Source organism: Malania oleifera, chromosome 8 (genome assembly GCF_029873635.1).
Source record: "Malania oleifera isolate guangnan ecotype guangnan chromosome 8, ASM2987363v1, whole genome shotgun sequence".
NCBI classification, from domain to species: domain Eukaryota; kingdom Viridiplantae; phylum Streptophyta; class Magnoliopsida; order Santalales; family Ximeniaceae; genus Malania; species Malania oleifera.
The window spans coordinates 99,676,303-99,694,926 of NC_080424.1; the positions used below are offsets into that span (position 1 = coordinate 99,676,303).

Sequence of the window (18,624 nt, forward strand, 5' to 3'; positions counted from 1 at the left end):
GGGTATGTTGCTTAGGGGGAGGATGGTATGGTAAGTAGGTTGCATAAGGCCATTTATGGTCTTAAGAAATCCTCTTGAGCTTGGTTTGACAAATTTAGTAAGGTGGTCTCTACATTTTGTTTCATCTAGTGCTACTTTGATTATTTGGTCTTTCTTTGCCAAAATGAGATAGGTGTGGTGTTTCTAGTAGTTTATGTAGGTGACATCATCATCACTGATAATGACCAAAGCAGGATTGTGGATGTCAAGCAGTGGCTTCATGAAAAATTTCAAATCAAGGACTTAGGCACTTTGTGTTAGTTTCTTGGTATTGAAGTTGTACGGTGTGACAAAGAGTTGAATCTATCTTAAAGAAAATATACCTTAGCTTGCTAAATGAGACTGGTATATTGGGAGCTAAACTTGTAGGTACTCTTATCTTATGGATCCCAATCCCAAGCTATCTGGGGATGTTGGTTCGAACTTTGAAGATAAAGTTTGATATAGGCAACTGGTTGGCACGTGTATCTACTTGACTGTCACTAGATCTGACATATCCTTTGCTGTGGGTGGTGAGTTAGTTTATGGAAAATCTCAAACAACCACACTGGGATGCTATTTGTAAGATTCTAAGGTATCTAAAAGGCTCTCCTAGTAGAGGTTTGATATATAAATGTAATGGAAACTATGAGATCATGGAATACTTTGATGCAGAATGAGCTAGCTTAGTTGATGATTGAAGGTCTACTATTGTATACTGTATATTTGTGGGGAGTAATCTTGTTACCTGGTGTAGCAAGAAACAAATTACTATAGATCTAGTATTGAAGCAGAATACTGAGCTATGACCCATACTGTGCGAGCTTATGTGGTTGAAGTCTCTTATGTTAGAGATGGTAATCTTGGTCAAGAAGCCCATAGATATGCTTTGTGATAATCAGGCTGCTATTTATACTGCTAGCAACCCAGTGTTTCATTAGAGGACAAAGCACATTGAAGTTGTCTTTCAGGCATGCTGTGTTGAAGAAGGTTGTTACGGCAACTCTGTGGATTAGTTAGGGCATTGTTTTTATGAAGGCTTTATTTTTTAAGCTTGCATTGTCTAGTGGCTGTAACAAGCTGGGGTTAGGTGATATTTATACACCTCCAGCTTGAGGGGGTGTTCGAAGAGATAGGTTTTTTGGTGATTATGTCGTATGAGTTGGGGTATTTTTGTCTTTCAAGCTTTTTAATTATTAATTTATAGAAGGGCAAACCTGTAGCTGAATGTAACTCCAGGAAACTGCCACCTCCTTCTTTTCCTTGCTTTGTTCTTCTTTTCTTTTCTTTTTCTCTTCTTTTCTTCTTCTTGCTCCATCTTTAGCTTTACAACAGCAAACAACTGTGGGATTTGTATATAAACCAAGGCCTGGGGCTTTTTTAAAAAGAGTATTATAATATGTGAATAATTGAATATTTGTATTTTCCAGTGAGGCATCCAAGGCTGATTCATAATTGCTGCAGTAATATCTGGGGAAATGTTTGGCAGGGCAATTATCAAATAACTCAACTTTCCTACTAATTTCCTATAGCATTGAGGACATGTTATCAAATCCCTTTGATCACTATGTGCCTTACACTAGGATCCATAGGAGCATAAACTGGTTTACACCCCAGTAAACCTGTTTAATCAAGGAGATCAAGCTCATATTTCCTTTGGCAGTCCGCAGTCCTTAGTAGAGTTAGAACCAACAATTTGCTGCAGAGGAGGGGACTCTATAAGGCTTTATCCTCAGTGTTGTATGTTCCCTTAATAGTGGCATGGAGGTTGTGGAACAGATTGTTTGGATTGTATGGATTTTTTTGGTGAAACTTGGGTGTGCTAGGAGTGGTAGTATAACTTTTTGGAGGTTTTTGAAGGAAAAAATTATGCTAACAGATTGTGGCATTCTACTTTCTTTGCTGGGATTTGGGGCATTTGGTTGGAAAGGGATGCTTGTATTCTAAATGAATGCTCTTAATTTTATCACTGCTTTGGAATAGAATTGGGTTTATGGTGTCCCTTCTGGATGTTTTAAGGGAATATGTTTTTTGAACTTCTAGAGAGATTGGCTGGCGTTGCTTACATGATGAGTTTTTTGTTTTCTTTCTGTCTTTTTTTCCCCTATATTTTTTAAAATATTTCCATTTCTTGAGGATAAATTATCCTTTGTATTTATACATTAAAAATTTCTTTTTCAATAAAAATCCTTTAAGAATTTGACAAACTAATGCCTTAAGGAGAATGAACCATTTAAACGAATAACAAACCGAACCTTAAGTCCCACTAGGTGGGGTCAGCTACATGAATCCTTTTCCGCCAAATCATGGACAATTTCTTTCGAAAAATTCAGGGCTATTAAATTCTTACTATCTCATTCCAAGTTATTTTAGGTCTACTCCTACCCCTTCTACTACCACTTACAGTAATTAACTTACTCTTCCTCACTAGCGCATTATGCGGCCTACGTTGCAAGTGCCCAAACCATCTAAGCTGTCCCTCCCTTATCTTCTACAGGAGCTATGCCTAACTTACTGTGAAGGAGAATAGGCTATTTCAATTCCCAAAAAGTATCTCATTTTTCCCAGTATTGTGAAACTGAGATAATAAAAGCTTCTATTTAGCCAACTACATAATCACCAGTAACATGGCAAGAGTAGTCGTAGCACTCTCATAGTAGTCAAAGGCGCAAGGCATACCGGGGTGTGAGGCGAAGGCGCGTGCCTCACGAAGGTGAGGTGCACAATTATTAAAATTGTGTACAATGCCTATTTGGTGGGTAATTGATATATGAACACAATGGTAATATTAGAATTTAAAATGCCAAAATATTCAATATCAAAACATAAATGCATAGAAATAATGACAACCAAGTACCAAGTTCCAAGTGAAACAAACATAGTTCAACATAAGTAATTATGCATGCAAGAGTTCAAGCCTTAAATTAGAAATGAAAATGAAATTGACATGTCGAAGGCCCAAAAGCATCAACATAGTTCAATATCAAAATAAAATAGCACAATAAAAATTCCAAAATCTAAAATCTAAGAATACTTTTTCAATCATCAGTCATCGCTCATCATCAACTAAGTCTACCAAGATATGATCATCTTCCTCTTCATCATTATAATTTTCTTCTCCAACATCTTCTTCCTCTTTTGTCTTCTTTGCACTATCCACTTGGATCCCATCCTCATCTACAAGTTTCAACACTATAGGCCGGCCCCTAGCACTGCTAGATGAAGCTTTTCGTCTAGAAGATGATGACATGTTTGCACTTATTCTTGACCTAGTGTGATGCAGGGGTTTATTTACTCTAGCAGCTCTAGCAACAGAACCCCAAGTCAAAAGATTGCTTTCAAGCACAAGTTCATCATCCTCATCGGAATCGCCATCCATCTTACCAATGAACCACTCATCACTATCATCAATGCCCTTTAGAAGGGAGGATCAATGGTGTCACGCTTGTTGTATCAGCGCGTCAAAGTTCGATTATATTTCACAAATACCAAATCATTCAAGTGTTGTTGGGCTAGCCTATTTCTCCTTTTGCTATGAAGCTGCAAGAAGTTTAAAGTAATATAGTAAATAATGATGCTAAACAGTAGTAGACTAGTAGTTCACGTTCTCTAATCCATGATATCCTAATGACTTACATGTTGGAATATGCTCCAATTTCTTTCGCAGCCGGTAGCACTACACGTGAGGCTGAGGATTTTCATAGCAAACTTCTGCAAGTTTGGAGCCGATGATCCAAGCGATATCCAACATTGTGCTAATATAAAGTAAATTTTAAATGAATACCTACTAACTAAATAGCAAAAATAATTTTAGATAGAAAGAGGTTATAAAAATGGCACCTGACCCGGTGATTTTATCTTCCTTTGTCTCACTGTCAAATCAATTCCAAAGAGGCCACTAGAGCTAGTGTAATTTTCTAACTCATGTAAAACTTTATCTTGCAATTCATGGGTTGGCACCAACCTTGTACTGCATTTGTGCAAACCCGCCATGATTTCTTCATCTAGCGAAATGTGGCGGTTTGAATAGAAATATTACGGGTTCAAGTAGCGTGTAGCTACATGCAATGGTTGATGGAGTTGGCATCCCCAGCTTGTATCAATAATTTCAAATGCCGCCTTGAATTTATCCTCTCTCTCACCGAAAGCCATTGCTATGTCTTCCTTAGCCCTATTCATTGCTTCATAAATATATCCCATTGCAGGTTTCTTTTCCCCATCAACCAAACGTAGTACATGGACTAGAGGGCCTGTCAATTTAAGAGCATAGACAATGGTACTCCAAAAGGTAGGCATCAAAACAATACTAGCTGCTTTTTTGCCAGCTGCCTCCTTTGCCGATTTAGTATTATTCCAATCTTCAGAAGTAAACATCTTCCTCAAGTTGTTCTTTTGAAGGTGGATCGAACGAAGAGTGGTGAAGGCAGTTGCAAATCTTGTAAGTAGGCCTTAGTAACTCCTTTCCTCCAATGAACTGTCTCATCAAGTTCACCACACCAACACGGTTATAAATATAACCATTCAAAAATATTGACCTTTTCAAAGTTGTATGATTTGTAGGCATCTTCCCAATATCCTCCATTATTAAATCGAGGCAATGGGCAGCACAGAGTGTCCAATATAAATGTGGTCTCTTTGTTTCCAACAATCTCCCTATTCAAAAACCAAAGAGTGAAGCCATTAAAATATTAAAATAAATACACTATAGAATGTAGTTCTAGAAATAAGTTCTTACCTGCTGCAACATGGTTTGAAGCATTATCAATTACTACTTGAAAATCGCATTTGATGTCCTATTTCCTCCACCATCTCATCAAGTAATTTGTACATTCTATCTGCATTCTTGACAATATTAGAAGCATCAATTGACTTGAACATTGATCCCCTTTAAGAGTTCACTAAGAGTTTATTATGTCCTTATTAGCAACTGAATCTCTCCAACCATCGGACATAATTGAGCATCCATATTTTGCCCATTCCTCCTTATGGACCTTCATAAACTCTTTTGTTTGACTAACTTCCTTTTTTAGGAAAGGAGCTCTCACTTTATGATAGCTAAGCAGCTTTATTCCATGATCATATTGTCCAATCGATTCAAGTGCCACTGCAAAGCTGTCCAAACTACAACATTAAATGGTATTCCAGCATCCTACATCCACCTAGCAAAATCTGCCATTGCCTTTTGTCTTAATTATTTCTTGCACACCTCATTTATTGATGTTTGCTTCATCTTCCCTTCTTTCCTAACTTGAACTGTTTTCTTTGGACCAGGAGTAAAAAACAAGTCTGTAGTCCCCTTTTATTTTGGTTTCTTCAAGGTGGATTGGTATGAACTTCGACTTCGACTTCGACTTCCACTACTAAGTACTCTCTTGCCAAGAGAGTCAATTTCTTGAACTTCATCCTCTTCATCTTCACCATAATGATCTATGTCATCAAAGTCAGGCAATAACTCATTTTCCTCCTTATCTATAAATTTCTTCAACATATACTCCCTAATCTCCTCACAAACATGAGCAGGGCACTTAGAGCATTCTTTTACATTTTGAAATCTTCGGACAATATGTTGTTTTGCCCGAAATATTCCTCCCTTTGTGACTTTGCCTCAAAAATTGCTAGTTAAATTATTTCTATTTTTTTGATCATCCAAATGTGCATACTTCCATGCAGGATCTTTCTTTGCAGAGCCAGAGTTTCCACTTCCAGAATCCATTTAAGATTTAAGCCCTATTACCCTAAATGCAAAAGCAATGTATAATATATTTCAGAAAAATGTGTAGTTTGTGTACTGTATTTCCAAAAAAAAAAACAGCAGCTAATTTCTGTAAATAATGTTATATATTAATTTTAAACTTGCATTAAATGATTAATTACATATTATATAATATTAATTTAGTGGCTTAATGCAAGTTAATGTATAACTTGCCAAGAGCAGGGGCAGCCTGCCAGCCACCAGCAGGCAGCAGCAGCAAAATACTGAGCCAAAGAAGACCTGCTAGTTTGAAGCAGCCTGACGAATCACGAAGACTGGCAATGATGACTCATTGGCTCAAAGCCTTTTACTTGTTTGAAGGCTCTGGCAAAGGCTCTCTTGTTGGCGGAGGGCTCAAATACTCGAAGACAAAGGTCATGCTGGTTCAAAGGCTCGAACCTCGAAGGCAAAGGGCCCCTGCTGGTTTCGTGCTGGTTCGAAGGCTCGAATATGAAGGGCCCTTGTTGTTTTTAGTTGAAACCTCAGGCTAGGGTTAGCACTGGTTCGAAAGGTCTGGCTCTGGAGTCTTGTTACGTTTTTTTGTTAAAAGGTTAAAAAAAATGAAGGCGTGACCATGGTTTTAAATCGCGGTAGTAAGTAGAGTAACATATCGGTAACGGGTGTAACGGGAAGCAGGAGTAGCGGATGTTACATAATGGGAAGCGGATGTAGCGGCCGTGAATTTTTTTGAAGCATGCACAACCTTGTGCATATTAGCGTACTTGCATGTTTTAAGCTTTTAGCCCTTCGTAGAAAGAATTTTAGTGTATTTTGGATCGTTTAGTTTGAGCAACTAAGTTATTTGGTAAGGGCAACAAGTTTACATTTGTTTTAAACCACCATTGATAGAAAAATTACGTGTGTGCACGTATTTATACTTCTCATTGTTCTTATCTATGATAAATTCTTATGTGTGCTAAATTAATTAAATAAACAAAATACATTATACACTCCGTTAATCTATTAGACACATAAGACATACGAATAATACAAATGTAAAATAGCTAGAAAATAAATATAGAACATAAATATGGCATTACTAATATTATCAAAATAAAATGTTTCCTAACAAGTTAGTATTTTCAAATTGTTAATTAATGCATCTATTATGAGTATTTAAAGAATTAGTAAATTTTGTATCATTGTCATCCTCTTTATAATCTTTTCCGCCTTTTGCCACTTGGTATATTGAGAATGATATATAAAAGAGACGGAAAAAGTGAGAAGAAAATGTAAAAAATAAAATAGTTTTTTGGTGTAACAGTCCTGTAGCGGCTACGTAACGGCCGGAGCTACCTTTACGTAACGGTCGAAGCTGCCTTTACGTAACGATCGCGGTCCATAATGGCCGCTACGGCCGTGATTTTTTTTCCCACCGATTTCGTGGCGTGTTATGGTATCGGTAACCCAAAAAACCGTTACGTAACGGCCATACGTAACGGTCGCGGCCTTTATTTAAAACCATGGGCATGACTTACTGCGCCTGGAGCTTCAATGCGCGTCATTGTGCATTTGCGTCTCTTGAAGGTTGGCTCGCCTCAACCCTGATGAGGCGCTAGCCTCGTTGCCTCACTTCACCTCGTGCCTAGGCGCACCCCAGGCGCACTTTTGGCTACTATGAGTACTATTTGTTTTTATGTTATGGCGAGGCCTGGGTACCTCAGCAGAATGTTTTCGTTAGTGATCTTTTGGGGTTGCTCACATTAAAGAAAGGAAAAGAGGAGTGCTATGCATGCTGGACATGGTGAAGGCATTTTACCATGGGAATGGGAATTTTCTGCAGTACATTATCAGAGGAATAGGTTTTGGGGAAATTTGGTGTTGCTGGATCCATCAATTTATCTCTACCATTTCATTCTTGGCACTCATTAATGGCTTCCCTACAGATTTTTTCCGATCATCTTGTGGTTTGAGACAAGCAGACCCCCTCTCCCTCCTATCATCATTATGGAAGTGTCGGGCCTTATGATAAAGATCCCCTTATTAACCAGCACATTGAGCTCACTCATCAGGTGATGTTTAGGAATATTCCCTTGAATGTTTTTGACTAAGAGATTGTTAGTCTGACAGATTTCTACCGCAGTCTATACAAAATCCAGTTTCAGGCCACATCCAATGAGCTCGAGTGGACCGTGGATAAAAATGGATACTTTACAGTTAGATCATACTATAAACGTCTTATCACTTGACAGAGAGCAGCGGCAATTTCTCCTGGAAACTCATTTGGAAAACTGCAGCCACCACAAAGGCTGCTTTTTTCATGTGGGAAGTTCTTACCCTTTAGAACCTCCAGAAAAGGGCTTAGCTCTCGTAAATAAGTGCTTCTTATGCCTGGAGCAGGCTGCAACTGTATAGCACATTCTTTTGCACTGCTGTTGGACTAGAAATCTCTAGAACTTGGCTATTTCCATGTCAAGCAGAAGTGGGTCGCTGCAGGGACTGTGGAGGGTGAGTTTTGGGCTTGGAAAGGATCCACTCCAACAAGGATAGAAGAAAGGCTCTTTTCCTCATCCCCTCGCTATTTTTGGCGGTGTGGAGGGAAAGAAACAGGAGAGCTTTTGAAGGAACAGTTTTGCCGCTTCATGTTGCCAGGGAGCGTTGGATAACTATGCAATCCAAATAGCTTACATGGAAGTTGATTGTGTGTCAAGTGCTTGTAAAATCTTGGAGTTCTTGTTGTACATAATCTTTGCTTTTCCTTATTGACAATTGGCTTCCTTAGTCTGGGAGTCCCAGTGAAAGCCAAGTGTTGGGATGAGACACAGAAAGGGGCTCTCTTGCAACCACACGCCATGACCAATTTTGGCTTGAATATTTGATTAAATTGTGACCCAATAACTGTTCACAGCAGCTCTGTTGGATGCTCAAAAGAGGTGGTTTTCTCCTATAAAAATCTGGGCAGCTGGCTTTTCTGTAAAAGACAAATATTCTTTGTGCAAATGACCTGGCTGGTTGGTTTTTTTGCCAACAAGGTTGGAGTTTTTGATAGTGACATTCTGTACCTGTGTGTGTGTGTAATGCAATAATTTCCAGATCATTTACTCATTTGTCTTCATTTTTTTTTTTTTTTTCAAATTCTTTGTAATGTTATTTCATTCCTATTTGGGAACATTTATTCATTTCTTCAGTAGCTTCCATGGGGTGTAAAAGTACAAACATTTTCAGATGAGCACATCTTGATCCATGGTGGTCGAGTATTAGTATTGTTTTTTTGGGCAATTTAAGTTCATTCTTCTTTTGTTTATATATTTATTTGGTGGATGGGTATGCCTTAGGCACCCTCTCTTAATAAATTCTTATTGAAATGTTTTCAATTGAATTGTTGGTCCTTATTTTGTTATTGGTTAAACTTATCTCTTCACATACATTTTATTTAATTATTTTATTTTTTAGTATGCCTTTCCAAAATTCATGGAATTTATGTAATATTTGTTAAAGTTTGATATACATTGTTGGTCCACAACCTAATAGCTTAAGCTTTTACATAAAGTGGTAATCTAACATGGTATCAGAGTTGGTTACCAGGAGGTCTAGGGTTCTAGCCTTATTACCCACACATTGTTTTAAAAAATTATTATTTTCCTTGTAAGTTATCTCTCCATGTGCTGTTGGGCTGCATGTGGGGGAGTGTTAAAGTTTGATCTATATTGTTCGCCCACAACTTAATAGCTAAAGCTTTTAGGTAAATTCGTAATCTAACAATATTTATATTTGATCAGGGGCTATATTGAAGCTATAAGGGAAATTGAGCAACAACTTCTGCCAGGGACTAGCGAAATAGCTTTTGATGACATAGTTGTGGCATGCGGCAGGTTTGCTCTTCTCCAGCTATTAAATTCTCAAGGCTAATAGTTTCTTTCTTAATTAATTATTAATATTTGATATATTACATCAATCCACTCTCTCTGTTTTGAGTAGTTTGGCCTGTATTTGGTTAAAAGCTTTTGGACCCAATTTATTTATCTATTCATTTGTTTATTTAAGTGGAAATGATGCTCCTTTTACGTAGTTTCTGGTTCTGAAGCTTCTACCTGTTTCCCCTTGACGGAATTAGAAATTTATATTCTGATATGTTGATATTAGTACTATGAATTGGTTAGAACATAGAAATGCCTATCCATCTTGTAAACCCATGATAGAAGCTTTTGTGTACATGCCAATGAAGCCTTTTTGGGGCCCCAAAAAATGTCCACAGAGATTTAGGTAATTTATGTCCAATATTTATTAAATTTTAGTTTGCATTTTTTTAATTAAACTGAGGATGTTAGTTGTGAGCAGTCTTATATTTTTATATTCAGGAGTGTTTGAAAGGAAATCAGTCGAGGAAATAGGTTTTAATTTCCATTTTGCAAAATTTCGGCATAAGTTCAGAGAATTTTTGAAATTTGGTCTGAATTGCCTGAAATTTTGGGAATTTTTGCCTAAATTCTAGACAGATAGGCTGAAAATTTTTGGAAATTTAAAAGCAAAGCTGAAAAAGGAGAAATTTGAGGTTTTTCATTTTGTTTCCAAGTTATTCACAAAAATCTTGTTTAATATTTCCCAAAGTTTCATTCATAAAAAGGGCAGTCCGGTGCACAAAGCTTCTGCGTATGCGGGGTCCAGGGAATTCCACTCCCAAAGTTTCATTCATAATTTTCATAATTTATTTTAAGTTACTTATGATTAGTTTCTGATATATCTTTATATTGAGATTGAAATTCCTATCAAAGTCAAAATTTCCGTAGATTGAGATTCTTGAAATTTATGTTGAAGTTGAAATTTTAGTCCTTCATTTCAACCCTAACTCAAAGTGGATCTCTTTGATTCTTTTCTTCCATGGTTGATTTTATTTACTCCTTTTGGGAGCTGACTCGACTAGTTGATAGTCGTGGTGAAGCCAATCAAAGAAAGTTCATTATTTGGGTGGCATTTCGACGCAAGGATCATGCAGAATTTTTTGGGCCCACTGCTTAATCATGAAGGTGTTTATTCTAACTTTCCAAATATTTTACATGATGGATGAAAATCGAGTGGCGTTGTCCTGCAGTGTTGGAAATACCTCTAGGATTTCATTTCTTGCAACTAAAGGTATGTTGGTTTAGAAAATCTTCGTATTTTTCTAATTAAAAAATAAAAAATATTAAGAATAGAAAGATGTGGCAAAAGGAGGATAAGATATCATCCAAAGAAAAATCATTAGAGAAAAAAATAAAAAAGAAGTAGAAACCAGAAGTAGAATACAACAATGAAGTCAAGCCAACAGATTCATCCAATCCCACTGAAAATTCGAGAAGCATATTCTGCTAAAAGCTGCCCACCAATAGCGTTCAAGCATCCTTACACCTTCTAAGCCTGCCAAAAGAAGTCAACAAGAAAGCCTCCAAATAGCTTGGATGCACCCAACATTCATCAAAGAAACCTACTGCAAACCGGAAAGATCTGACTTTGTGAGAACTAGGGTTTGGATGAAATTATGGAAAATGTGAATTGAAAGCTGATTCCCTTTCTAACCCTCCCAAAATCTGAAATTCTGACTGAAATTTAAGATTAGTTGAAATGAAAATATTCAAACTCTCAATTTGAAGATTCTATTAATCTCAAAACAAGATGAAGCTTCAGGATTTTCTTTGCTGAAGAAAGATGTTGGGATTTCGTGCCACTGCATGCTAAACTCAGCACACTGCTACACTTTCTGAGATTTATCTGTTTGTCAACAGTTTTGCACAACTAAGTTTGGTTTTCTTGCTCTGAAAGCATCTTGAGAATGGAAGGAGGAGAGATGAATGAATAAAGGAAGAGAGATGAATGAATAGGGGACAAAACAAGAAAACAGAGGTGGATAAAGGTGTCTTACTGCATTGTATTGTTTCCTTCACCAGTTTTTCTACAAGGATGGGGAAGAATACAAATTGCGCAAATGCCCACTCTATTATGGAAAATAACTACCAATCATCTTCCTAATGGTTGCACCAAGTAGAGTTAGCAGCATAGCTGTCTGCAACTCTGCAATGCTGTAATTACAGCTAACAATATAGCTGTCTATAAAGACATCTGTTGTGTTCTCATCAAGTCATCTAAATCTTGCTAATATGGCCCTATTTCTACAGGCAAATAAAATGAAACAAAATCCTAGAATTAGTGTTCCAGGTATAACAATCATCTGCCTCTTGCATCCATGAGCTTATGTATCTACAGACAAATAAAATGAAACAAAATCTTGGAATTAGACCCAGAAGTTTGGGCCCATGTGCCCATTATTACATCAAAGACCAAATTTATTAAACCCAATTAGAACTATTAAGATATGAGTTTTAATAAATCTAGTAAATTGTTATGAAAACCCAAGGTATTGAAACTACTGATTAAAAATGAGACCAAAATTCTTCTTTCTTATCCTGCATTACGAATTCTTTGCTGATTGTTAAATTTGATATTTTTTTCATCCATTTTTGTGTTTCGTTTGCTCTGATTCTAGTGGAGGTACTATTGCTGGTTTGTCATTGGGCTCATGGCTAAGCAAGTTGAAGGCAAAAGTATGGCAGCTTCTCTGCATTTTCTCATTGGCAGTCCTTGATATTTTAGGAGGACAGTCCTTACATCAAAACCAATTGAAGTAATTTTCTTTTTTGTTTTTCTCAGATTCATGCATTTTCTGTTTGTGATGATCCCAATTACTTCTATGAGTTTGTTCAACGCCTACTTGATGGACTCCAGGCTGGTGTTAGCTCGCGTGACATAATTAACATACAAAATGTGAGCGCTTTATTACTTCAATAGAGAATGTATGTAACATATTTCATGATATTCCCAAGCTTATTATCTTCTTGTTTGTGGAGAATATACCTTTATCTTCTTCTTGTGCTGACAATGCACATAGATTTTTTATCTCTCTCCCTCTCTCTATGTGCGCGTGTTGTGTTTTATCTCTGTGTGCGTGTGTGGCTTGCGCTTGCGCTTGCATGCATGGAAAGCAAAGAATACTCTTTATTGTCTTCTTGGGTGGACATGTTCATATTATACAATATATGCACACACATGAGGAGGGAGAGTAGTTTAATTGTGCTAGTTTTTCTATCATTCTCTCATTTTCTCAACAAATATTGGGTTTAATTAGGAATTTAGGATGCTGCATTAGGTGTTTCTGGTAATTTTTCTTCTCCTGTATCTGGTGTTCATCTAGGATTAGAATTTAATGGGCAAAATTTTTTCTGATATATTAATGGTTGAACATCAAATGCTAGTTGTGCTTTAAGTAGGATAAAAATTAGAAAATCTGGTGTGGCATTCTATTTAGTGGTTGCAATATTTTTCTCCACGGTTACTTGCTATCTTCAAATAATTTTTTTCTTAGGTATTTTATTAAGTGATTGATTATAGAGTATAAAACTATCAACTTTCTCAACCTTTTGCAGGCCAAAGGTCTGGGTTATGCAATGAACACCAGTGAGGAGCTTAAATTTGTTAAGGAAGTTGCAGCAGCCACAGGTGTTGTTCTCGACCCCGTTTACAGGTAAAGGCAGTCCTGTTTTTTTAATTCATTCTCTTTCTGTCCAAATCCTAGAGGTCATTATTGAATCCTATTGACTTTGGGAGCAGTCGAAATGACACTGAATAAATGCACCACATGTGGAGGTGTGATGTTATTAACTTATTATGCACTTTCTGTGAAAGTCTCGGGTAAATTATTGAATCGTAGGGGCGAACACAAATTAAACTCATCCTAATATGTTTTCTTGGCAACTCTTTGTTCTCACATCTCACCTATTTTTAATTTTTTTTCCCACTTTCTTTCCACTTACTCTTTCTGCATCATTATCTCAGAAGCTTAAGGATCTTTTAGTGTCATTGTAAAAAAAAAAAAAAAAAATTATGTAAATGAAAACTAGAAACTAGAAACTAGAAACTGAAAACTAACAACTTGTTTGGTTGATATTTTCAAAACTAAAACAATTTTTTAAGAAAAACCTAACTGAGCTCATGTTCAGTTTTGCCCTTCAATCATATAGCAATTAAAAGAATATGATTGAAATATAAAAAAAAAAAATCTAAAATAAAGGATATTATAAAAAAATAAAAATAAATTATAATTATTTAACTTGCTATTAGGTCTCCTAGAACAATCCTATTGTACATGACAATTGAAAATGGTAAAAATGATTTTTTTTAGTGACATTATTATTATTATTATTATTATTATTATTATTATTATTACATTCGATACCCTGGGTTTATTTTGTAAGCTGAAGGAGAATCGAAGAAGATGCAATACATGGAGTTAAAACCAGTTGAGTAAAATGGAGTTCTTTGAGCATGTTGTGTGATTATAAAATTCCCTTAAAATCAAAAGGAAAGTTTTATAGGACGGTTATAAGATTGACCATACCATACGAATCAAAATGTTGGGCAAAGAAACAATATATCCAAAAGGTAAAAGTTTTCGAAATGAGAATGCCAAGTTGGATGAGTGGTATAATATTAAAAGGAAAATTAAGAAATGAACACATTCATGGTAAGTTAGGCATAGTACCTGTAGAAGATAAGATAAGGAAGGGTGGCTTAGATAGTTTAGACATTTACAACGTAGGTCAAAAAGTGCACCAATAAGAAGGAATGAGTGAGTAACTATTAGTTGTAGTGTAAGGGATAGGGTAGGCTTAAGATAACTTGGAATTAGATGGTAAGGATTTACAACAACAACAAAACCAAGCCTTAGTCCCACTAAGTGGGGTCGGCTATATGAATCCTTTTCCACCAATTTATGCGATCGTGGACCATTTCTTTTGATAGATTCAAGGATATTAAATCCTTACTCACTATCTCCTCCTAAGTTTTTTTAGGTTTACCTCTACCCTTTTTACTGCCCCCCATAGTAACTAGTCACTCTTCCTCATAGGTGCACTATCTGGCCTACGTTGCAAGTGTTCATACCATCTAAGTCGTCCCTCCCTTATCTTATCTTCTATAGGAGTTACACCTAACTTACCATGAATATGTTCATTCCTTAATTTATCTTTCAATGTTATACCACTCATCCATCAAAGCATTCTCATCTTGGGAACTTTTATTTTTTGGATTTTATGTTTTTTCGTCACCCAACATTCCGATCCATGTAGCATAGCTGGTCTTATAGCTGTCTTATAAAACTTTCCTTTCAATTTTAAGGGTATTCTACGATCACATAGCATACTTGAAGCACTTCTCCATTTTACCCAACCTACTTTAACTCTATGCATTACATCATCTTTAATTTCTCCTTCAGCTTGCATAATAAATCCAAGGTATCGAAATCTACAAGGGCTATTTATTTCTTCATCATCAAGTACTATGGTAAGGATTTAATGACCCTTAATCTAAATAAATTCCCCTCGATCATGTAAATTGAGGAAAAAGGATTCATGTAGCTAACCCCATGCAGTGGGACTAAAAGCTTGGTTTTTTTCTTTTTTTTGTTGTTGCTGTTGTTTTTTTTTTAATAATTTAGAATTTATGTATTTTTTTTTAGTTACATTTTAAATCTACAAGGTCATTTTATTTTAATTTTAATTAAGAATTTTTTGTAGAGTGAATAATTTAATCCAAAAAAGTCAAATCTGGATAGTTTATTCTAGGTTTCAACAATTGAAAACCATAAAATGTGAGTTATTTTGTGAAAACTGATAACAGAAACATAAAACTAGCAAAGTAAACAAACATATAACTTGTTACTTCATTGTTCAACAATCAAAACAGAAAACAAAACAGGCCCTTTTACTGCAATACAAATTATGGCTTGTCCCTTCTGATTTATTTCTTTAGAAGCATCTTCTGGATTCCATTAATTTTGCATATAATATATGGTCAATGCCGTCTATCCCCTTCAATTTTTGTGGCTAAAAATTAGCGAATGTGGTTAACATCAGGTGTCTTTTGATTCTTTTATCCCCCCCCCCCCCCCCCCCCCAAAAAACCCCCCTCCCAAAAAAAAGAAAAAAGAAAAAGGAAAGCAAAAAAAGAAAAAAATCAGATATTTTCTAAACTCCAGATGATTAGTTTTTGCACATAAAACTAACGTCAGCGAGCCCTATGGATGAATACACTAAAATGCAGTGTATTGATTAAGAGATGAGTAACTTGTCAGAATAGAGGATTTGCAGATAAGTAATCATGGATGGGTAAGTGTTTGGGTTTTATTAGTTATGGAGATATCAAATTATGTTATGAATTGTGGGGATTAGTGTTCTGTAGTCTTTGCTTCTCTTGTTAGAATAGAGCAAATCAAATGGTTAGGTTTGCACTGGGGTGAGGTTTGGACCACCAAGAACAGTTCATCAACAGGTGAAAATAATTATTCTTTTACATTTGTGAACAAGAAGGGGCTTTCCAAAAGATTGAAATAGTCTCTCACAAAGGTGAATTCAATCTATTATTCGTTATAGTAGAAAAGTTTTGAGATGGTGGCAGTTCTTAATAATTTTACGTCATGTTTGGTTTGCGGAATGGAATAGTATAGAAATGGAATGGAATGGAATGAAATGAAAATTTGAATGGAGAGCTTGAAGAAATTATTTGCATGTTTTAATACATAGGAATGAAATGGAATCAGAGAGCTGATGCAGTTCACTGCTGCTGATGTCACCTTTTTTTTTTTGGAGGGGGGGTCTTGTCCTGAGGTGCAGGGGGCGTGGGTCAAGGAATATTGGTAATTATGATCAAATTTGGAGCTGTGGAGAGTCATGTAATTGGTGGGTCATGGAGGAGAATGATGTACAGAATATTTGTGATACCATGGAACTTCAATTAGTTCTTATCTTGTTTAAATTTCTTGATTTGCACAGTTAATAATATTCTTGTGCACACTGAATGTTAGTTTAAGCACAATGATTGAATGAAAATCATCACCAAAATTTCAAAAATCTGGAAGGTTTATCCTGTAACAAAATTATGAGATGATAATTCTGGAAAAGAAATACTGAAGGGTTTTTTGATCATTAATGGCTTGTCGTGGAAGAAGATTTGTTTTCGAGAACAGCCCAGGCTGTCGACCTGAGTCTAGAGAGAATAGGGGAGGGCAGTTTTGTTTCTTTGCTAGAGAGAAATCCTGTTCATATCCTGTTTCATAATCTATGGGTTAGGGTTTCTTTGGCAATAGGTCAATGGTTTGCTGATGGATTTTTGTCAGTACTCAGTAGGGGGGATGTTAGAAAGATCCTCACGTAAAATAAAATTTGGGAGGGTTGAGTATTTAATGCTGATTAGGTTGACAAGGGAAGGAAAATTCTTGGATTAGGTTTGGGATGGAATTGGAAAAAGTCTCCTGTTTTCATCCTAGGAGGTGTTCGTGAAGATGGCTGGTGAAGTTTTATGAGAGTTTTGAATATTGCTGGAGGATTCTAGTAGGGATCTTCCTTGTATTGGGAATAGCATTTGAGGCAATCTAAAAAGGCCTTGGAAGAAGTATCTACAAGGCTTCGAGAACTTAGTTCATGGAAGTGTTAAGGTGGGAGAACGGTAATCTCTGTGCAAGTTGTGGCAAGATTTTGCACAGGAAATTAAGTGGAGATGGATTGAGGCAGCCATAAGGACATGTTGCAGAAGAGGACAAACAACTCATGGCAGCAGGGCAAGGGTTTTGCAAGACACTTCACAGGGCATGATGAGCAAGTCGTCTGGGCCATGGGTGCTTATGTTGCATTTGGGAGCATAGATTTCAGACTTTGGATTTGGATTTCAGTGGATTTGGACAAATTTCAATACAATTTTGTATTACATATTATTGAAATCCAATACAATCCAAATCCAAGTCTTATCCCAACATAGGGTTAATTGTTCTTGATCTGAGCCTATCATTATTTGTTAACAAAGTGAGATATTCCCGGGTCTGGCATGGAGCAGGCCCAAGTTTCAGACCAGTTGGGTATTCAAGAGGCCCAAGACTCTATGGGTAGTGGCCGAGTTAACTATGAGGTGAATGAGAGGAATCCAGCTTGGGCTCAAAGAATGTTAGCTATTTGGACTTCCTTGTCATAGAAAGGAACAGAATAAGCCCTATAGAGCTGCCTCTCATGTGGAGAAGGAGCCGGTCTGCGCCTTTTGCAGAACAGAGTCAATGCCACATCCATATTGCAGAAAAAGGAATCCAAGTCTTCCGCAGCACAGCACACGGGGATTGAGAGGTTCTCAAGGGCAGATTCCAACCAGGGATGGTAGCAGTTCTTTTAATCTTGGGACTTCAATTGATGCTCCTGCACTTTTGGTTCGAGAGGGTTGTTGCCAGGACAAAGGTTTGATGAAGAAGCTGCAGTCGGCATTAGCTGAGGGAGAGGCTTACACTAAGGTAGAGGAAGGAGCTGCGGATGATATCCAAAGGATTGCTGCTGATAAGGGGGGTAAATCTACCAGTAAAAGAGAAGGAATTTTGAGAGCTGGGTGGATGAGCGAGATAATTCTGTTGAGACAACAGAAAAAGATGCAGGTAACAATGCTGAAAGTATTGTGTGTTGTGAAACCCTAGTGTTTAGAAGAGAGCTACAAATGTGGAGAGTGGCAAGGGTCAGGAGAAGGGAAAATAGGATAATATGTCAGATAATGATACTATTGATGTTAGTTAACTTGCAATCGAGGACTGTTTGCTTTTAGATGAGATTTGAGAACGGTGTGACTAGGGTTCTAAATCATCCAATTTACTTGAGGATTCATCATCCTTGTCACCAGTGATTTGAAAGGCGTAATTGAGGCATGCCTTGAGGCGTTTTTGGCCTAAAATGCATTGAGGCGTAAGTGAACAAGCGTAAGTCCGCAAAGGCATACGCCTCAGTCGAGAAGGCGTATGCATCAGGCCAAGAAACTCGCCTTTTTACGCCTCAGATTCAAGGCATACGCATTGAAACCCTATC

The 18,624-nt window shown here is 36.8% G+C and overlaps 1 protein-coding gene across 5 annotated transcripts in view; it reads left to right on the forward strand.

The window, feature by feature from the left end:
* Window positions 1-18,624, forward strand: part of LOC131163114 (bifunctional D-cysteine desulfhydrase/1-aminocyclopropane-1-carboxylate deaminase, mitochondrial) — a 59,665-nt gene that overhangs the window by 20,083 nt on the left and 20,958 nt on the right. For all 5 annotated transcript variants that reach the window (XM_058119848.1, XM_058119851.1, XM_058119850.1 and 2 more), the window contains exons 6-9: window positions 9,490-9,582; window positions 12,228-12,285; window positions 12,392-12,505; window positions 13,165-13,262. In XM_058119848.1, the coding sequence (XP_057975831.1) occupies window positions 9,490-9,582; window positions 12,228-12,285; window positions 12,392-12,505; window positions 13,165-13,262 (363 nt within the window). The remainder of the gene's footprint in view (window positions 1-9,489; window positions 9,583-12,227; window positions 12,286-12,391; window positions 12,506-13,164; window positions 13,263-18,624) is intronic.